General features: G+C 51.9%; 1 protein-coding gene across 5 annotated transcripts in view; it reads left to right on the top strand.

The window, feature by feature from the left end:
• The window catches only part of CLIP2 (CAP-Gly domain containing linker protein 2), a 115938-nt gene that overhangs the window by 72678 nt on the left and 21392 nt on the right, over positions 1-21868 (top strand). For 3 of the 5 annotated variants that reach the window (XM_054495325.2, XM_054495326.2, XM_063668266.1), the window contains 4 exons: positions 2925-2985; positions 11466-11570; positions 14444-15379; positions 19335-19392. In XM_054495325.2, coding sequence (XP_054351300.1) covers positions 2925-2985; positions 11466-11570; positions 14444-15379; positions 19335-19392 — 1160 coding nt within the window. The remainder of the gene's footprint in view (positions 1-2924; positions 2986-11465; positions 11571-14443; positions 15380-19334; positions 19393-21868) is intronic. The other 2 variants (XM_054495327.2, XM_063668268.1) reach the window with 1 other exon arrangement.

Genomic DNA, 21868 nt, shown 5'->3' with positions numbered 1-21868 from the left:
AGGTTCAAGCAATTCTCCTGCCTCAGCCTCCCGAGTAGCTGGGATTACAGGCATGGCCACCAAGCCCTGCTAATTTTTGGATTTTTAGTAGAGATGGGGTTTCACCATGTTTGCCAGGCTGGTCTCGAACTCCTGATCTCAGGTGATCCGCCCGCCTCAGCCTCCCAAAGTGCTGGGATTACAGGCGTGAGCCACTGCGCCCGGCCTCCTTTATTTTTCTTTTTTGAGACGGGGTCTTGCTCTGTCACCCAGGCTGGAGTGCAGTGGTTTGGCCATGGCTCACTGCAGCCTCAACCTTCTGGGCTCGTGCGATCCTCCCACCTCAGCCTCCCAGGTAGCTGGGACTACAGGCACACACCATCATGCCCAGCTAATTTTTTGTATCCATTCCCATTTTACACATCAGGAAACTGAGGCTAAGAGAAACAGCAGCCAGGGGACTCCTGAAATGCCCTGTGTCCAGGTGTCAGCCCTGTGCTGTGTGCTTCACTGGTGTTATCGCTTTCAATGCCACAACTGGCCAGGTGCAGTGGCTCATGCCTGTAATCTCAGCACTTTGGGAGGCTGAGGTGGGCGGATCACCTGAAGTCAGGAGTTTGAGACCAGCCTGGCCAACATGGTGAAACCCCGTCTCTACTAAAAATACAAAAATTAGCTGGGCATGGTGGCAGGCGCCTGTAATCCCAGCTACTCGGGAGGCTGAGGCAGGAGAATCTCTTGAACCCAGGAGGTGGAGGTTGCAGTGAGCCGAGATCACGCCACTACAGTACAGCTGGGTGACAGAGCGAGACTCCGCCTCAAAAAAGAAAAAGAAAGTCACAAGTGGGACCCATCTCCCCTGCAGCCCTCCAACCAAAGACACCAGGTGGTGGGGACTCTGGCCGACTCGGTCCTGGGTCACCTCCTCGTAGGACACAAAGCTGACAGTGGACAGAGGTTTGCCTTGGCCCGGGATCCTCTTTACCTCCTAGATGATGCCCAGATACCTACATCTCCCTCCCCTGTCCCCAGGCAGCAGCCAGCTCCCATCCCCAGCACCCCCACTTGGGTCTGTTCTGTGGGCTTTCAGCTGGCACCTGCGCTCCATAAGCTGTTGTTACCGTCGGATTCAGGGAGATGAGGGTGTATTTATATCTGCCTGAGACAGCCTTAGTGGCCTACACATCTGGTTCCCATGGCGACGTGCCTGACGCCAACAAACAAACACAGATCTTTTTTTCTTTTTCTTTTCTTTTTTTAGACAGAGTCTCGCTCTGTCACCCAGGCTGGAGTACAGTGGTGTGATCTCGGCTCACTGCAACCTCCACCTCCAGGTTCAAGCAATTCTCCTGCCTCAGCCTGCCAAGTAGCTGGGATTACAGGCTCGCATCACCATGCCTGGCTAATTTTTATATTTTTAGTAGAGACAGGGTGACACCATGTTGCCCAGGTTGGTCTTGAACTCCTGGACTCAAGTGATCCGCCTGCCTCGGCCTCCCAAAGTGCTGGGATTATAGGCATGAGCCACTGTGCTCAGCCACAAACACAAGGCATCATGGAGTTTTGTTCAGAAGGGGCCTGGGTGCAAGTCTCTGCATTGTCCTGTGCTTGCTGTGTGGCCTTGGGCAGGTCGCCTGCCCTCTCTGGGCCTCATTCCTCATTGCTATGCTGAGAGCTGTTAGGAGGCCCTAGGAAGAGCAGCTTTGAGCTTCTTTTTTTTTTTTCTCCCCCAAGACGGAGTTTCGGTCTTGTTGCCCAGGCTGGAGTGCAATGGCATGATCTCGGCTCACCGCAACCTCTGCCTTTCGGGTTCAAGCGATTCTCCTGCCTCAGCCTCCTGAGTAGCTGAGATTACAGGGATGTGCCACCACGCCCAGCTAATTTTGTATTTTTAGTAGAGACAGTTTCTCCATGTTGGTCAGGCTGGTCTCAAACTCCCGACCTCAGGTGATCCGCCCGCCTTGGCCTCCCAAAGTGTTGGGATTACAGGCATGAGCCACTGCGACTGGCCCAGCTTTGAGCTCCTATGTGTGGCTGTAAGGTGGGGTGGGCCTGTGTCTCTCCTGCGCTGTCTTGACAGGTGTGTGACTGAGTGTGTCTCCCTGAGGGCAGCCCTGATGCCTGGGCATTCCACATCCAGGGGCAGCCCTGGGAGTGGGGATTGGGTCTCTGACCCCCAATTTTGAGGCCTGTGATGAGAACAAGGTCAACGGCAAAGGAAACCCACTTTCCCTCTCTCCTTTCCTTCCTCCCCACAGGTTGTTCCTTGTGGTAGTGTCTGTTCCCCGCAGTGATGAAAACAGTGTTGTCAGCTGGGCGCAGTCTCATGCCTGTAATCCCAGCACTTTGGGAGGCTGAGGCGGGCAGATCACTTGAGGCCAGGAGTTCGAGACCAGCCTGGCCAACATGGCAAAACCCTGTCTCTACTAAAACTACAAAAATTTTTTATTGAGGTTGCATGCCCAGTGGTGCATGCCTGTAATCCCAGCTACTCAGGAAGCTGAGGCAGGAGAATCACTTGAACCGGGGAGGCAGAGGTTTCAGTGAGCTGTGATCACACCAATGCACTCTAGCCTGGGCAACAGAGCGAAACTCTGTCTCAAAAAAAAAAAAAAAAAGGGAGGGAGGAAGGAAGGAAGGAAAGAAAACAGTGTTGTCACTCACATCCCCGGGCCACTCTGCCCTTTATTTTATTTCCCACCACCCTGGGGAGGAAGGGTGTTGCCTTAAACACTCCCATTCTGGAGTTATTGGTGGTTCTTTCTAGAGTGCAGGTCAGCAGGTTGGGAGGTCTAGAGCTTTCCAGGACTGTGGGACATTTTGATGGCCTCGCCTCTGGATTCTGAGCCATTCTGATGGCCTCGCGTCTCTCTGCTGCTGCTCACTTGGTGAATCCCGTTGCTCTGGGCAAAGCCAGGTCAGCTGCCTCTTTCCCTCCCCTGCAGGAAGGTGGAGGATCTGCAGTTCCGCGTGGAGGAGGAGTCCATCACCAAGGGAGACCTGGAGGTAACAGTCAGAGGCCCCTTCCCTGGGCACACTTAGCACCGGTGCCTGCTAGGGCAGATGGTTGTGAGGTCCAGCAGCACCTCTAGGCCCCCCGGGGAAGGGGCTGGGGGGAAAATGGGGAAGGATCAAAGGTCTGATGTCTGAGGTGTGAGTGGCTCAGCCCCAGGAGTCCCCCAGGGAAGCTGTGCTCCCCGTGTCAGCAGCTGGATGGGGTGGGCAGGATGAACCCAGGGCAGGGCAGATGGGGGGCTGGGCCCCAGGATAGAGTGGCTGAGGTCCCTGTCCCTTCATCTTAGGCAATAGCCCTAAAGGTGCCCCTTCATTCATCTTGGATTCCAGGTAAAATTTTGGCTGAAAGTAGCTTGCTGAGTCACAGAATTTATAGGTAGGAAAACTGAGTCTCAGAGACCAAGGGAGCTGGGCATGGTGGCTCACACCTATAATCCCAGCACTTCAGGAAGCCAAGGCAGAGGATCACTTGAGCCCAGAAGTTCAAGACCAGCCTGGGCAATGTAGCAAGATCCCATCTCTACAAAAAATTTAAAAAGTTAGCCAAGCATGGTTATGTGCACCTGTGGTCCCAGCTACTCAGGGAGGCTGAGGCTAGAGGATCACTTGAGTCTGGGAGATGGAGGCTGCAGTGAGCTATGATCGCGCCTGTTGCATGTGTGTGTGTGTGTGAGAGAGACTGTCTCAAAAAAAAAGAATGGATGTTGGGGCACAACCCAGCGTCAGAGCCTCAGCCCAGCTCAGCATGTTCTAATTAAGTTTCCCTCTTGGCCAAGGGGCAGACCATGTGGTTGCTCCTGGCTGACTTTTCTATTGGCAGCTGCTCTCCTGCAGGGGTTGGATGGACTTCTGGGAAAAGCACCTGTGTTTGCCAGGAACAGAGACCCCCCTGTGCCAGCTGCAGTCACCATGGGGGCTTACTAAAGGGCTGTAGGAAAGGTCACAGCCTCCAAGGGCAGGCATTTCAGGGGACTGGAGCCAGAAACAGCATCGGGAGCTAAGCCCATCTATGTGCCCCTTACTCAGGGTCTCCTTCCGATCTGTGTCTGGGGTCAGGTCAGGCTCCTGTCTGTTTCCCACTGTGTTTCTCGGCTCTGCTCTTCTCCCAGCCCCGCCCACTACCTACCAGCTGTCATTGAGAGAGGCTCTGATTGGTCCCAGGGATAGCCAATAGGCTGGCTGGCTCTGGAGGCTGGGAGAGGCAGGGGGCGGGACAGACAGTGACAGCTAATTCAGTCCAAAGGGCTGCAGAATCCCCATGCAACGTTTTATTGTACCAAACTGAATTGTGATCATATTCATGGCAACAAGAAGGCAAAATGACCAAAGTCCCACTCATCCCCTCATCCCCACCCTTTTTTTTTCTTTTTTGGAGACAAGATCTCACTCTGTTGCCCAGGTTGGAGTACAGTGGCACGATCTAGGCTCACTGAAGCCTCCACTTCCTGGGCTCAAGTGATGCTTTGCCTCAGCCTCCCAAGTAGCTAGGACTACAGGCGTGTGCCACCACACCCAGCTAATTTTTGTATTTTTTTTTGTAGAGGCTGGGTCTCACTATGTTGCCCAGGCAGGGTCTCGCTATGTTGCCCAAGTGGGTCTCAAACTCCTAGGCTCAAGCAATCCTGCCTCAGCCTCCCAAAGGGCTGGGATTACATGCATGAGCCATCACATCTGGCCCCCACCCATCTTAAAAGTCAGAAATAAAAACCAGAGCCCCTCCTTGACCTCCTGGCCCCCTCCAGCTTTATCATCCCACCTCTCTGCCTGTCTTTACTGCAAAACTCCCCAGAAGGTTATCAGGCTCATGGGCTTCCCTCCTGTCCACACTCCTCCAGCTACACAATGAGATGCCCCCATTCCAACTTCCCAGCCTCCTCCGCTGACGTCTTCTCCTTCCTGATCTCTGAACGTTGGCCCATCCAAGGGCTCAGTCCCAGGCCCGTTCACCCCTTGTCCACACTCGCCCTGAGAGCTTCCAGTCTGTGGCCTCCGTGCCCTGGATGAGCCCCTGTAAGTCCCACAGTCTTCCTCAAGCTCCCTGTACCATGCCCACTTGACATCTCCACCCAATTGAGGAAGAAGCAAGCACCTGTATCAATTTCCTGGGGCTGCAGTAACGCACAGCCACAAATGTGTGGCTTAAAACAGCACAAACATATGCTTTCGCAGTTCTGGAAGCCAGAAGTCTAAAATAAAGGCTGGGCGTGGTGGCTCACGCCTGTAATCCCAACACTTTGGGAGGCCAAAGCAGCAGATCACTTGAGGTCAGGAGTTTGAGACCAGCCTGGCCAACGTGGTGAAACACCGTCTCTACTAAAAATACAAAATTAGCTGGGTATGGTGACGGGCGCCTGTAATCCCAGCTACTCCGGAGGCTGAGGCAGGAGAATCACTTGAACTCGGGAGGCGGAGGTTACAGTGAGCCAAGAGTGCACCACTGCACTTCAGCCTGGGCAGCAGAGTGAGACTCCTTCTCAAAAAAAAAAAAAAAAAAAAAAAGTCTGAAATCAGGGTGTTGGAGAATCTATTCCAATCTAGCTTCCAGGAGGATTGCTGGCAGCCCTTGATGCTCCTTGGCCTGTATAACTGCATCAAGCCAGTCCCTGCCTCCTGTCACTTTGCTGCCTTCCCTGTGTGGCACTTCACTTGAACACAGCAGTGAAGACAGCAGTCACTGGATTTAGGGCCCACTCTAATCCAATCCTAATCCAGTATGACCTCATTTTAACTAACTACATGTGTAAGACCCTATTCCAAACAAGGTCACATTTGTTCTTTATTTTGTTAAAAATTTTTTTTTTTTTTGAGACTGAGTCTCGCTCTTTCACCCACGCTGGAGTGCAGTGGCGCTATCTCGGCTCACTGCAAGCTCTGCCTCCAGAGTTCACGCCATTCTCCTGCCTCAGCCTCCCAAGTAGCTGGGATTACAGGCACCCACCACCGCGCCCGGCTAATTTTTTTGTATTTTTTTTTTTAGTAGAGACGGGGTTTCACCGTGTTAGCCAGGATGGTCTCGATCTCCTGACCTCGTGATCCGTCCGCCTAGGCCTCCCAAAGTGCTGGGGCCACCGCACCTGGCCTTTTTTTTTTTTTTTTTTTTTCTGAGACCGAGTCTCGCTCTTTCACCCAGGCTGGAGTGCAGTGGCGCTATCTTGGCTCACTGCAAGCTCTGACTCCAGAGTTCATGCCATTCTCCTGCCTCAGCCTCCCAAGTTGCTGGGACTACAGGCGTCCGCCACCACGCCCGGCTAATTTTTTGTATTTTTAGTAGAGACGGGGTTTCACTGTGTTAGCCAGGATGGTCTCGATCTCCTGACCTCGTGATTCGCCCACCTCGGCCTCCCAGAGTGCTGGGATAACAGGCGTGAGCCACCGCGCCTGGCCTATTTTGTTTAATTTTTATACAGATGGGTTCTCACTATATTGCCCAGGCTGGTCTCAAACTTCTGAGCTCAAGCGATGCTCCCACCCTAGCCTCTCAAAGTTCTGGGATTATAGGTGGGAGCCACCATGCCTGGCTAAGGTCACATTCTGAGGTTCTGAGTGGGCGTGAAATTTAAGAAGACACTATTCAACCCAGGACCACAGCCCAAATTGAACATGTCCTAACCACATCTATCCAGGCCTCCCCTAATACCACCCCCCTTACGGTTCCCATCTCAGGAATTGGCCCCCAAATCCACACAGTTGGCCGGGCATGGTGGTTCACGCCTGTAATCCCAGTGCTTTGGGAGCCTGAGACAGGAAGATTGCTTGAGCCCAGGAGTTTGAGACCAGCCTGGGCAACATAGCAAGACCCTGTTTCTACAAAAATATTTTTAAAAAATGCGGGCATGGTGGCACATGCTTGTAATCCAAGCACTTTGGGAAGCCAAGGCGGGAGGATTGATTAAGCCCAGGAGTTCGAGACCAGCCTGGGTAACGTAGGGAGACCTTGTCTCTACCCAAAATGGAAAAATTATCCAGGTATGGTAATGCATGCCTATGGTCCCAGCTACTCAGGAGGCTGAGGTGGGAGGATCGCTTGAGTCCGGGCAGTTGAGGCTGCAATGAGCTGTGATCACACCACTGTACTCCAGCCTGGGCAACAAAGCAAGAGCAAGACCTTGTCTCAAAAAATAAAAAATAAAGGCCAGGCGCGGTGGCTCACACCTGTAATCCCAGCACTTTGGGAGGCCGAGGTGGGCAGATCATGAGATCAGGAGTTTGAGACCAGCCTGACCAACATAGTGAAACCCTGTCTCTACTAAAAATACAAAAACTTAGCCGGGCCTGGTGGTGGGCGCCTGTAATCCCAGCTATCCGGGAGGCTGAGGTAGGAGAATTGCTTGAGCCTGGGAGGCGGAGGTTGCAGTGAGCCGAGATCGCGTCATTGCACTCCAGCATGGGCGACAGTGCGAGACTCCGTCTCAAAATAAATAAAAATAAATAAAATAAATAAAAAATAAAAAACAAAAAAAGTCCTTTTGACCTTGCCTCCAAAATGACGCACATCCCCACAGCTGCCTCCCTGGACCAGGCCCTAGCACCATGCCATGGATAGCCCTCTTTCGTCTTCTGTTCCTCCAAAGTCCATTCTCCACACTGAATCTAGTCTTTTTTAAAAATATTGTTTTCATTTTTAATGTTGGAAATTTTTAAGCCTATACAAAAATAGAGAAGACAGTATAATGAACTTTCATTTACCCATCACTCAGCTTCAACAGTTATCAACTCACCACCAGTCTTATTTCAGCCATGCCCTGACCCAGGGCCCCCTCGCACATCCCAGATGTTATATGGCCAAATATTTTAAAAATGTAAATCAGGCTGAGTGCAGTGGCTCACACCTGCAATCCCAATACTTGGGAGGTAGAGGTGGGAGGGTCACTTGAGGCCAGGAGTTAGAGACCAGTCTGGGCAGTATAGTGAGACCCCATCTCTACAAAAATTATTCTGGCTGGATGTGGTGGCTTACACCTATAATCCCAGCACTTTGGGAGGCCAGGGCGGGTGGATCACTTGAGGTCAGGAGATTCAGACCAGCCTGGCCAACATGGTGAAACCCTGTCTCTACTAAAAATACAAAAATTAGTTGGGCGTGGTGGTGGGTACCAGTAATCCCAGCTACTCAGGAGGCTAAGGCAGGAGAATCGCTTGAGCCAGGGAGGCAGAGGTTGCAGTGAAACAAGATCACAGCACTGCACTCCAGCCTGGGCAACAGAGTGAGACTCTGTCTCAAAAATAAAGTAGAAACAAAGAAACAAAATAAATAAAATAAAAAATTCACCAGGCATGGTAGCACGCCTGTAGTCCCAGCTACTTGGCGGGGGCTGAGGCAGAAGGATCCTTTGAGTCCAGGAGGTTGAGGCTACAGTGAGCTATGATGGCGCCACTGCACCCAGCCTGGGTGACAGAGCAAGACCCCATCTCTAAAAATAAATAAATAAAAATTTTTAAAACATGGCTGGGTACGGTGGCTCACACCTATAATCCCAGCACTTTGGGAAGCCAAGGCCAGTGGATCATTCGAGGTCAGGAGCTCCAAACCAGCCTGGCTAACATGGCGAAACCCCATCTCTACTAAAAATACAAAAATTAGCTGGGCGTGGTGGCGCTTGCCTGTAATTCCAGCTACTCGGAAGGCTGAGGCAGGAGAATCACTTGAACCCAGGAGGCAGAGGTTGCTGAGCCAGGCTCCCTCCACTGCACTCCAGCCTGAGTAACAGAGCGAGACTCCGCCTCAAAAAAAAAATCTGGGCGCGGTGGCTCATGCCTGTAATCCCAGCACTGTGGGAGGCCAAGGTGGGCGGATCACGAGGTCAGGAGATCGAAACCATCCTGGCTACCATGGTGAAACCCTGTCTCTACTAAAAATACAAAAAATTAGCTGGGTGTGGTGGCGGGCGCCTGTAGTCCCAGCTACTCGGGAGGCTGAGGCAGGAGAATGGTGTGAACTAAGGAGGCAGTGGTTGCAGTGAGCCAAGATTGCACCACTGCACTCCAGCCTGGGCAACAGAGCGAGACTCCGTCTCAAAAAAATAAAAACTAATTTAAAAATAAAATTGTAAATCAGATCTTGCCCCTTTCCTGCTCACACATCTAGCACTGAGACACTAGATATCATCTAGGCTCTGTAGAGTGGGCCAGAGATGACCCCCAGGGCCCAACCCCCACCACCACCCCCCGCCTTGTCCCAGCCCTGTCTCACACCCCTGCCCCTAAGTTATCATACACCAGGCTTTTCTGTTTCTGGAACACCGCAAGCTGTGTCCTGCCTCTCAGCTTTTGTACACGCTAGTTCCACTGCCTGAAACACTTGCGCCTCTTCCTCCCGCGCCTGCCTTGTACGAGGAGTCCTTATCCTTCAGAACTCACTGTAAATTACATGTTTCCTCTATTTCACCTTCATTCCAGTTACTCTCTCCCCAGTGCTCTGTTCATAGTGCAAATCACAGTCTGGAATGATCTTCACTATTTTATGGTTTGCATCGCCCCCCGCCCCCCAGAATATAAACCCTTTGAGGGGCCGGGCGTGGTGGCTCACACATGTAATCCCAGCACTTTGGGAGGCTGAGGTGGGCAGATCACCTGAGGTCAGGGGTTCGAGACCAGCCAACATGGTGAAACCCCGTCTCTACTCAAAAATACAAAAATTATCTGGGCATGATGGTAGGCACCTGTAATCCCAGCTACTTGGGAGGCTGAGGCTGGAGAATCGCTTGAACCTGGGAGGTGGAGGTTGCAGTGAGCCGAGATCGCGCCACTGCACTCCAGCCTGGGTGAAAGAGGGAAACTCTGTCTCAAAAAAAAAAAAAAAGGGGGGGGGGAGGAGTCCTTTGGAGTGGGACCAAATGAAATTGCCCTTGAAATTGGGAAGCTGGAGGCTTTTTCTTGCCTGTGCGGGCTACCAGTTCAGTAGGATCATGAACTATCTATGAGGGTTCCAGGCAGGGCTGTTGTGCCCACCGACGGGGATAGGGGTGGCTGGGATGGAGCTTGTGATTTTCTGGAAGAGACAGGCTGACTTCTTGTTGGCACTGGAACACACTGCCAGGAGGGAGGCGGGAGAGGTGGGGAGGGAGAGGAGAGAAAGAGAAAGGGAGGGAGACAGAGAGGGGAGACAGGAAGGGAGAGAGTGGGGAAAAGAGAAGGAGAGAAGGAGGGAGGAAGAGAGACAGGGAGGGGAATGGAGAGAGAGAGGGAGGGAGAGAGGGAGGGAGAGAGGGAGAAAGAAAGGAGGGAGAAAAACGGAGGGGGAGAAAGAAGAGAGAGAAAGTGGGAAGGAGAGGGGAGAGAGAAAGGGAAGGAGAGAGGGAGAGAGGGAGAGGGAGGGGAAGGAGAGAGGAGGGGAGAGAACCTTTTTTTGTTGTTCCTTAAGGAAAATTCAAGAAATAAAATAGGCCAAAGGACATAATCATCTCAATGTCTCTTAATGAACTGCAGGAGTATTTCTAATCAGGTGATGTCCGTTTACACCTTCACCAATAGACAAGCTTCCGGGGTTTTATTACAGGTTTCACACCTAGATGCTGTTTTGCTAAGCCCCGCCCCTTCAGAACTACCCTGCAGCTGCCTTAATCCCTTCTCTCCTGGAGTAGAGGACCCTCTGGCTTCTCCCTAAAATGAACTTGGGTTTCCAAACCGCTCCCAGTGTCCTCACCCTCCCCGCTTCCCTTCCAAGATCTGTTCTGTGAAATGCAAAAGCCAGTCTTGACACCCTGAGAATGCTGGCCTTTGTCAGCAGATGAAGCGGATATTGTCGAGCTGGGACAAAAGTGCCCTTGTGATTTGTGGAGACCAGGCGTCCTCTGTGGGGTCCAGCGGGGTGGGCACCAATGGGGCCCGGCAGTGGGAGGCACAACCCGGCCTCCACCAAGGAGGCTGGGGCCAAGAGGATCGCGAGGGGTCGGGTATATTTTGGAAACATCTTTTGTGTCATGGGTTCTTGCACTTTTAGCACAGGCCTTGGGGGGAGTCGAGCGGGAATCCCGGGGTCCTTTATTTATTCCTCATCCTGTGGGTCTCCTATGTGGAAGATGCTTTGCCTACAACCAGTGACAGCCTGCAGGGGAACAGGAACAAGTTGGGCCCCTCCCCAGGAGCAGATCCTTGAAGAGGACCTTCAAGGTTAAGGCCTGCTGGTTGGGGGTTGGGGGGTGACAGAAGAGAAGTGAGGTGCCCATTGCTACCCCAAGCAGAGGCCAGCGAGGGAGGATGGCTGCAGCCCCCGCCCCCCACTGCCCTACACTGACCCAGCCGGGACACAGCAAGGGGTGGGCATGAGGCCCCACGCCCCTCGCCTCCCCAGACTTCCTCTCTTTCCCTGAGCAATTCTGGCTCATGAATCTACTCTCCTCGCCTTGTTCACGGAAGATGACGCCTCCTCTCTCTCTCTCTTTCTCTCTCTCTCTCCGGCTTCTTCTTTCCTGTGCCCCCCCTCCCTGCGTCCTCGCCCCCACCCCCCACCGTGTCCACCCTGGGTGGACCAGACCCAGACGCAGCTGGAGCACGCGCGCATTGGGGAGCTGGAACAGAGCCTGCTACTGGAGAAGGCGCAGGCCGAGCGGCTGCTCCGAGAATTAGCGGACAACAGGGTAACCTCGCCACCCGCGCCACCACGCCCGCCTGGCCCGCCAGCCACCTTGCCCTTTGATGCCCCCTCCGGCTTCTCTGTTTCATTATTGACTCTCTTTCTTTAGCTGCTATCATCTTTGTTTTTTGTTTTTTTTTTTTTTTTTTTTGCATCTCCTTGGAGGAGGGAAGTCAAGATTTAGAAATGTGCTTATGTGGCCGGGCGTGGTGGCTCACGCCTGTAATCCCAGCACTTTGGGAGGCTAAGGAGGGTGGATCGCCTGAGGTCAGGAGTTCGAGACCAGCCTGGCCAACATGGTGAAACCCCATCTCTACTAAAAATATAAAAATTAGCTGGGCGTGGTGGCTCATGCCTGTGATCCCAGCTATTTGGGAGGCTGAGGCAGGAGAATCGCTTGAACCCGGGAGGTGGAGGTTGCAGTGAGCTGAGATCGTGCCACTGCACTCCAGCCTGGGTGACAGAGCGAGACTCCGCCTCAAAAACAAAACAAAAAGAAATGTGCTTATGTTCCCCGGCTCAGGGTTGCTTATTGGGGTGGAGTTGGGGGTGGGGGTGGTCCTTGTTTTTTGGGACTTGGCTCCCCAGCTCATGGCCCCAGCAGCGGAGAACGTCCTGTGAGACCCCCCAGCCCCCCGGATGCATTGCCACGACAAAGTGTTGGAGCTCCTGGGAATGTCCTGTCCCTATGTAGGCAGACCTAGAAACCACTGATCCATGTCTCCTGTCTCCCCAGCTGAGGAGGCTGGGGAGAGGAAGGAGGTCAGGAACTGCAGATCTCTTCCCAGTTTCTCTGGCCCAGAGAGCCTGAAACATGGGGGCAGGAGGGGCTGGGCTGAAGGACCTGGGGCTGAGGAAGGGGTGGGGCTTTTGAGGGAGTGGAGGTGTCCCCAGGGAATGGTGCTATGTTGGGTCCTGGAGCCATGGAACAGCTCTGCTTGTGGGTGAGGCTTCCAGACTCCTAGGGCATGGTTCTGAGTCCCTGCTCCAGGCCCAGCAGTCCCCTCCAGGCTTACCATGCACGCCTGGGACCCAGCACTCTGTGCAGGCACTCACATGCGAACAGCCAGCCGGCCCCCCAGCAGTCCCTCTGAGAGGAAGCAAAAACAGGCAGCAAGTGATGACTGGAAAAGCACCCCATAAACAGTATATAGATGTGGAAGGAGCAGTGGTCAGTTTCTGCATGTTGGCCTCCGTGCACAAGTGGCTGTGTGCATGTGTGCAGGTGTCCAGAGACACACGGGGTCCATTTGCACACACTGGCCATTAGTCAGTGACCATGTGCTTGTACGGTACACACTCACGTGCATGAAGACTGAACGCACAAACTGACCCAGTCACCATGGACGGGCCAGAGCCCTCCAGATGCATCTTGATCTAGGGTTCAACCTGATGAAAACACAAAAACAGGGCTAGGTGTGGTGGCTCACACCTGTAATCCCAGCACTTTGGGAGGCCAAGGTGGGTCAATCACCTGAGGTCATCTGAGGTCAGGAGTTCGAGACCAGCCTGGCCAACATGGTGAAACCCTGCCTCTATTAAAAATACAAAAATTAACTGAGCGGGCTGGTGCACGCCTGTAGTCCCAGCTACTTGGGAGGCTGAGACAGGAGAATCATTTGAACCAGGGAGGCGGAGGTTGCAGTGAGCCGAGATCGTGCCACTGCACTCCAGCCTGGGCAAAAGAGTGAGACTCCCATCTCGAAAAAAACAAAAACAAAAAAACAAAACAAAAATAAGTTTATTGAACTAAAGGATACCTTCAGAAACAAAATGTTTAAAGCTTGTAATAGATTTAAAGCTTGAAAATATATCATTTTCATATCTATGACCATCAACGCGATCAAGGTGTTTTTTTGGAGAATGGAGCCTCTAAGAGTTTTTTGTTTAAACATGGGTCTGGGAGCACCCTCTTCTGCTTTAAGCATTAAACTAGACCCTTCTTGGCCACTGCCTCCAGCCAGCCCCTTGGGCTGGATATCCTTCCTAGGGCAGGATAATGCAAAATTCACTGTGGCTTCTGTTCTTTAAAAAGAATGTTAACAAAAAAAATTTCTTAATAAAAATACAAAGAACTTTAACTCGGTTGGGCATGGTGGCTCACACCCATAGAGTCCCAGCTGTTCTTGAGGCTGAGGCAGGAAGATTGCTTGAGCCCAGGAATTTGAGGGTACAGTGAGCTATTATTGCACGGCTGCACTCCAGCCTGGGCAACATAGCTAGACCCCTGTCTCTTTAAAAAAAAAAAAAAAAGGCTGGGCGGTGGCTCATGCCTATAATCCCAACACTTTGGGATGCCAAGGCGGGTGGATCACTTGAGGCTAGGAGTTTGAGACCAGCCTAGGCAAAAGGGCAACACCCCATCTTTACTAAAAAAATACAAAAATTCCCCAGGTGCATGGTGGTGCATGCCTGTAGTCCCAGCTACTCGGGAGGCTGAGGCAGGAGAATCGCTTGAACCTGGGAAGTAGAGGTTGCAGTGAGCTGAGATCACGCCACTGCATTCCAGCCTCCGTGACAGAGCAAGACTCAAAAAAAAAAAAAAAAAAAAAAAAAAAAAAAGCTGTTACCTCAAATAGGTGGTTTCTTTTAACCACCAATTTGTCCAAGCCACCTAGGTACAGGAGTGGCGACAGTTGGCTCTGTGAATCTTTGGGGTACAGCCAGGGAAGTCTTTCTGGATGCTGTGATGGGCCGGGACTCCAAGTCCAGCCGGCACTCCGGAGGGAGTGGGCGCCTTTCCGTTCCCATGACCTCCACCTGCTGGGGCTGGTGACCTCAAGTGGACGCCCCCCACCCCGCCCCCACCATTGTGCCTTCCTTACCTTCCAGCCAGCCAGCCAGCCCGCTGATCCCCGTCTCCCTCTCTCTCCGCAGCTGACCACAGTGGCCGAGAAGTCGCGCGTGCTGCAGCTGGAGGAGGAGCTCACCCTGCGCCGCGGTGAGATCGAGGAGCTCCAGCAGTGCCTGTTGCACTCGGGTCCCCCGCCCCCGGACCACCCCGACGCCGCCGAGACCCTGCGGCTGCGGGAGCGGCTGCTCTCGGCCAGCAAGGAACACCAGAGGGAGAGCGGGGTGCTGCGGGATAAATACGAGAAGGCCCTGAAAGCCTACCAAGCGGAGGTGGACAAGCTCCGCGCGGCCAACGAGAAGTACGCACAGGAGGTGGCGGGCCTGAAGGACAAGGTTCAGCAGGCTACCAGCGAGAACATGGGGCTCATGGACAACTGGAAATCCAAGCTGGACTCGCTGGCCTCGGACCACCAGAAGTCCCTGGAGGACCTCAAAGCCACCCTGAACTCGGGCCCAGGCGCCCAGCAGAAGGAGATCGGTGAGCTGAAGGCAGTGATGGAGGGCATCAAGATGGAGCATCAGCTGGAGCTGGGTAACTTGCAGGCCAAGCATGACCTGGAGACTGCCATGCACGTGAAGGAGAAGGAGGCCCTGCGGGAGAAGCTGCAGGAGGCCCAGGAGGAGCTGGCTGGGCTGCAGCGGCACTGGCGGGCCCAGCTGGAGGTGCAAGCCAGCCAGCACCGGCTGGAGCTGCAGGAGGCCCAGGACCAGCGCCGGGATGCCGAGCTGCGTGTGCACGAGCTGGAAAAACTGGACGTGGAGTACCGGGGCCAGGCGCAGGCTATCGAGTTCCTCAAGGAGCAGATCTCGCTGGCCGAGAAGAAGATGTTGGACTACGAGCGGCTGCAGCGGGCAGAAGCCCAGGGCAAACAGGAGGTCGAGAGGTTGCGGGAGAAGCTCCTGGTGGCTGAGAACAGACTCCAGGCGGTCGAAGCCCTGTGCTCCTCCCAGCACACTCACGTAGGCGCCTGCCCCTCCTGCTGGGGCGGGAGGGTCGGGCTGGGGAGGGCTTGGGCGTTTGCTGACCTCTGTTCTGCAGCCCAGGAAGCATTTCCCTTGTCCCCGAGAGCATGCCTGGGGCAGTCAAGGAAGGGGTCACCTGGCTTAGAGGAGGAGCTCCTTGGTCCTCTGTTAGAGGGGCAGTGCGCCCTGGTGACCAGGGAGAACCGAAGCTGGTCTGAGCTGACCTGGCTGCATCCCCCCACACAGAGCAGGCCTGGAGAGATGGGACCTCCGTGCAGAGGATGGGCTTTGATTTACCCATACATGTCTTAGGGTGCAGGGCTCCTAGGACCCGAGACCTCAGACCCTGCGCCCTGGGGCTGGCACAGACCTGAAGGCAAGCTCTGCCTATCCCCCTGGGGGCACCCATCTCCAACTCAGAAGCTCACCTGGGGAACCAGTGGCAGCCCCCTTTCTGCCAGTCCTAATGAGACTTTAGCAACGGTGCCATCAAGTACTTCCCCAGAATGTGGGAGTTCCCGGAGTGGGGTCTGGAAGGCTAGAGGGGGTGGCCTTAAAGAGGTCGCTGTCACCAATGTCAATTTTGGCTCCAAATCTAGAAATTCCTTAAGCATCTACCCCTTCATCCTTCAGCTGAACCCATCCTCCCAGCCCCTCTGAGGAGGTCAACACCCAGGTGGGCTGTGCCCACTCCACCAGGGCCAGGAAGGGCCTTTTGAGTGGCTCTGGGTACCACGTCTTATGCCAGGCCCTATGTGACTCCATTTCACCTTAACATCCTTAGACTGATACTGGCTCCATTTCACAGGTGAGCAAACCAAGACTTTCCCAGGTCCACAGCCTCTCAGTGGCAGAGATGTTCAACCCCATTCCCTGTGGGGCTGACAGAGAGTGCCCAAGACAACAGGAATTAATTCATAGGAGGGATGGCTAGCGATGGACTCTTGCCCGTATACGAATTGTACTCAGGGATTCTTGAGTTTCCAGTTCCTCCACATACTTTTTTTTTGAGATGGAGTTTTGCACTTGTTGCCCAGGCTGGTGTGCAGTGGTGGGATCTCGGCTCACTGCAACCTCCGCCTCCCAGGTTCAAGCAATTCTCCTGTTTCAGCCTCCCAAGTAGCTGCAATTACAGGCGTGCACCACCACGCCCAGCTAATTTTTATATTTTTAGTAGAGGCGGGGTTTCGCCAGGTAGTCCAAGCTGGTCTCAAACTCCTGACTTCAGGTGATCCGCCCGCCTCGGCCTCCCAAAGTGCTGGGATTACAGGCGTGAGGCACCATCCCTGGCCTTTTTTTGGTTTTGTTTTTGAGACAGGGTCTTGTTCTGTCTCCCAGGCTGGAGTGCAGTGGCATGATCATGGCTCACTGCAGTCTCAACCTCCCAGACCTGAATGAGCCTCCCACTTCAGCCTCCCAAGTCACCAGGACCACAGGTGTGCCCCACCACACCCGGCTAATTTTTATAGTTTTTGTAGAGATGGGATTTCACCATGTTGCCCAGGCTGGTCTCAAACTCCTGGGCTCAAGCCGTCTGCCCGCCTTTGCCTCCCAAAGTGCTGGGATTACAGGGAGTAGGTACTACACCTGGCCACCGTCATGTATATTCAAACCAGAATTTAGGGGGGGGGGTGGTGGCTCACACCTATAATTCCAGCATTTCGAGAGGCTGAGGCAGGAGGATTGCTTCAAGCCAGGAGTTTGAGACTAGCCTGGACAACATAGTTAGACCCCATCTCTACAAAAATAAAAAATTAGCTGAGTACAGTGGTACTGTACCTGTAGTCCCCAGCTACGCTGGAGGCTGAGGCAAGAGGATCACTTGAGCCCAGGGGTTTGAGGCTGCAGTGAGCTATGATTGCACCACTGCACTCCAGCCTGAGTGACAGAGTGAGGCTGTGACTCAAGAAAATAAACAAACAAAAAAAAACAGAATTTAGTGTGTGGGCAATAAGTTCTCAGGACTTCTGAATCCAGGGTGCTTTTTTGTCTAAATGGAAATCTTTCTGCATCATGCCTTGAGGTCCCTTGCAATGGCCTTCCTGCCTCTTTTCCCAGGAAGGGATTTTTTTTTTTTTTTTAGCAAGTGCTCTTCCAGGATCCTGGGCTGAAAGAAAAGGAAGAAACCCAAATTAGCTTATGTGCACGTGGCCTGATTAGCTGTTCAGGGCAGGCAGAAACAGCCTGCAACTCAGGAACTGAATTCCCTGAGCGGGGAGGTTTGAGGTTGCTGTGGTTCCACAGAGCATGGGGGACAGAGGCCTGAGGACGCCTCCCCCAATCCCTGCCCCTCATTCACAGGTGCCCTTGGACGAAGAAGTAGTAATGTCCCCAGAAAGCCCATCTCTTGGCCAGGCGCGGTGCACACCTGTAATCCCAGCTACTCGGGAGGCTGAGGCACAAGGATCACTTGAACCCGGGAGGTGGAGGTTGCAGTGAGCCAAGATCATGCCACTGCACTCCAGCCTGGGCAACAGAGGGAGACTCTGTCTGGAAAAAAAAAGCCCATCTCTTGATTTTCTGTATACACTGGGGCTTAGTCTAAATGCATATGACCCCATGTTCAGAGGTTTAGGCTTAAGGACAACTGGACTTTTGGTCTCAGGTAGTAAATATGGGAATTTTAAAAATTATTTTAGTGGCCAGGTGCGGTGGCTCACACCTGTAATCCCAGCACTTTGGGAGGCCAAGGCAGGTGGATCACCTGAGGTCAGGAGTTTGAGACCAGCCTGGCCAACATGGTGAAACCCCGTCTCTACTAAAAATACAAAAAATTAGCTGGGCGTGGTGGCGGGCGCCTGTAGTTCCAGCTACTCGGGAGGCTGAGGCAGGAGAATCGCTTCAGAATCCTGGAGGCAGAGGTTGCAGTGAGCTGAGATCACGCCACTGCACTCCAGCCTGGGCGACGGAGTGAGACTCCATCTCAAAAAATAATAATACAATAAAAAACCCCAAAATTAGCTGGGCGTGGTGGTGGGCGCCTGTAATCCCAGCTACTCGGGAGGCTGAGGCAGGAGAATCGCTTGAACCCAGGAGGTGGAGGTTGCAGTGAGCTGAGATTGAGCCATTGCACTCTAGCCTGGATATCAGGGCGAGACTCCTTGTCAAAAAAAAGAAAAATTTAGTGTGTGCCTCATTACTGCATCATATATAAATTATGATCCAAGGGGCTTAGTTAATTACAACTAATTGAGACTCAAATGGGACTTGGGATGTATGAACAGAAGTATGAGGGGCAGGATGATGGAGGTGACTGCCTACTCAGCTCTGTGCTGCCCTGATCTGCAGTGCCAGACTCTGGCTGGCTCAGAGGACAGCCAGCCTGGGCAGGAGACTGGAAACTCCTGCCAAGAGTGGCAGGGAGCCTATTGGTTGTGTTTTGACTTTTGTCATAGTGATGTGTGCCAGGCTGATTTTTTTTTTAAATAGGTCTTTTCTTCTTTGGCCTCTGGGTTTATTATTAAAAAGAAATGTTGGAGAGAAAGAAGCTAGCATTTAATGAAGTCCCTCCAGGAGGTGGCCCCAAGCACGCTGTGCACACACTAACCCAAAGCAGCCAATATTTGTTTGATGGATGGGAAACTGAGGCTAGAAGTCTTGTCTCTGGGAGACCGAGAAACAAATTCCCAGGACAAATTTCTGTAGGCGTCGCAGGGAAGGAGCCATCTGTTTAATAAACATTTTCAACAAAGGAAGGGTAGGAGGTATTCATGTATAAGCTGCACAGGCGGCCTTCAGCAGAGCTGGGTGCAGAATGGGGGTCCTTTGTTGCAGGGAGGTCAGACTGAAGACGTCTGCACTCCCTGCCACCGCAGCAAGTCCCTGAGTCCGTCACTGAGGTCCCCCTTTGTAGGAGTAGGGTGTGCAAACTGCAGGTGTGCTCGCTGGGCTGGCTGGGGCTGGGGCCAAGGGGCAGAGGTGAGCATCCCCCTTACAGGGGCTCTTTTTGCAGATGATTGAGTCGAATGACATTTCAGAGGAGACGATCAGGATGAAGGAAACTGTGGAGGGTGAGTGGCCACGAGGCCAGGCGGGACTCTGGGTACTGGGAAGAGGCTGGCTGGCTCTGCCTTCCTGCTGGGTCACATTTTGGTTTGCATCATCTGCCATTTGGTAAGAGTCACCTCCTGTGTGCTGTGAGCTATGTACTCCTGCAAGGGAGGAGGCCAGTTTATGGAGGGATAGGCATTGCACCAGCCTTCCAAGTTGCTGTCTTTTTTTTCTTTTTTTTTTGAAACAGATTTAATGGAATAGTAACCTTAATGGAATATCAAACCTTATTATTTGTTTGGTTTATACTTTATTTTTATTTATTTAGTTAGTTTATACTTTATTATTATTTATTTATTTATTTATTTTAGACGGAGTTTTGCTCTGTCGCCAGGCTGGAGTGCAGTGGTGCGATCTCAGCTCACTGCAACTTCCGACTCCCTGGTTCAAGCGATTCTCCTGCCTCAGCCTCCCGAGTAGCTGGGATTACAGGCATGCACCACCACGCCCAGCTAATTTTTGTATTTTTAGTAGAGACAGGGTTTCACCATGTTGACCAGGGTAGTCTCGATCTCCTGACCGCGTGATCCGCCTGCCTTGGCCTCCCAAAGTGCTGGGATTACAGGCGTGAGCCACCATGCCTGGCCGGTTTAAACTTTAAAAACAGGTCTAAACTTCAAAGGGTTCAAAGGTCATATGGCAAACTCTTCCCTGTTCTCTATCTTCCCTCCCTGAAGGCTCAGTGTTAGCTTCTTTATATCCCCTTTCCAGAAATATTTTGTGCAGGTAGGAGCAAGCAAGTGACACAAATGGTACCATACCTTCCATTCTTTCAGCTCCTTCATTTATTCCATTTAACAATGTATCTTGGAGACGGTTCCGTACAGAATATTCCATTGTGTGGAGGTACCATTGTGTATTTAGCTGGTTTCCGGTAACAATCACAGATTGTTTCCAGTCTTGGTCAGTTACAAAGATGGTAGATTGTTTCCAGTCTTGGTCAATTACAAACACCACTGTAGAAAATTACCTTGACTTCCATGGGGCTCAACCAATTTTAATTCCCACCAGCTGTGGTTGAAAGCCTGTTTCCCGTCAAACCCCATCAACAAAACGTTTGATGAGACTTTGTGATCTTTGCCAGTCTGAAAGGTAAAAGGTGTTATCTGATGTAACTTCAACTCACCTTTCTCTTAGTGGATGAAGTTAAGAGGTGTTTCTATTTGCACTTTTTTTTTTTTGAGACGGAGTTTCACCCTTGTTTCCCAGGCTGGAGTGCAATGACGCGATCTCAGCTCACCGCAACCTCCACCTCCCAGGTTCAAGCGATTCTCCTGCCTCAGCCTCCTGAGTAGCTGGGACTACAGGCGCATGCCACCATGCCCTGCTAATTTTTTTTTTTTTTTAGTAGAGACAGAGTTTTACTATGTTGGCCAGGCTGGTCTCAAACTCCTGACCTCATGATCCTCCTGCCTTGGTCTCCCAAAGTGCTGGGATTATAGGCGTGAGCCACCACGCCCAGCTTCTATTTGCATTTCTATTTGTGTCTTTTGACCATTTTTTTCTGATTGGGTTATTGATCTTTTTGCTGATTTTTAGAACCTCTTTATGTATGACATTGCAAACATTTTCCCCACTTTGTCATTTGCCTTTTGACTTTTTTCTTATGGTCGTGTTGGCCATGCAGATATTTAAAAAATCAGGCCAGGTATGGTGGCTCACACTTGTAATCCTAGCACTTTGAGTGGCTGAGTTAGGAGGATTGCTTGAGCCCAGGAGTTCAAGACCAGCCTGGGCAACATAGTGAGACCCTGTCTCTACAAAAAATACCCCCCTCCAAAAATTAGCCAGGTATGGTGGCATGCAGCTATAGTCCCAGATACATGGGAAGGTGAGGTGGGAGGATCTCTTGAGCCCAGGAAGTGGAGGCTGCAGTGTGCTATGATCATGCCACTGCACTCCAGCCTGAGCAATAGAGTGAGACCCTGTCACCAAAAAATAAAAATAAAAATAAAAAATAAAAATAAATCAATTCTTTTTTAGTTTTAAAAATGGATCCAGTGGTTTCTTCTGGTAGTTTTCTGTCCTATTTTCTATGCTGAAATCTCTGATCCATCTAGAATTCATCCTTATATAAGGTGTGAGATAAGGATCCATTTTTATTTTTTCCCAAAGGAATACCCACTTATCCCAACACTATTTTTGAAAATGGTCATTTTCTCCCCCCAACCCTCATTGATTGGAATTACTAACCTTATTGTCCTTAAATTCACTTACGTAATTGACTCTATTTCTGGACTTTTGTTCTATTCCAATGACTTGTTATTCTCTTCATGTGCCAATTCTATAATGTTTTAATTAGTCAAGCTTTGTCTATGTTGTAATTTCTGGCATGGCTTGTTCTTCTCTGCTTTATCAAAATTCTCTTGGCTATTGTTTAAAAACTAAGCTGAAATTAACATAAAATAGACATGTGCGGGTTTGTTATAAAATTAA

Source organism: Pongo pygmaeus, chromosome 6 (assembly GCF_028885625.2).
Source record: "Pongo pygmaeus isolate AG05252 chromosome 6, NHGRI_mPonPyg2-v2.0_pri, whole genome shotgun sequence".
NCBI lineage: Eukaryota > Metazoa > Chordata > Mammalia > Primates > Hominidae > Pongo > Pongo pygmaeus.
Note: the sequence above shows the minus strand (reverse complement) of the source record. Positions and strands in the feature narration are given on the sequence as shown.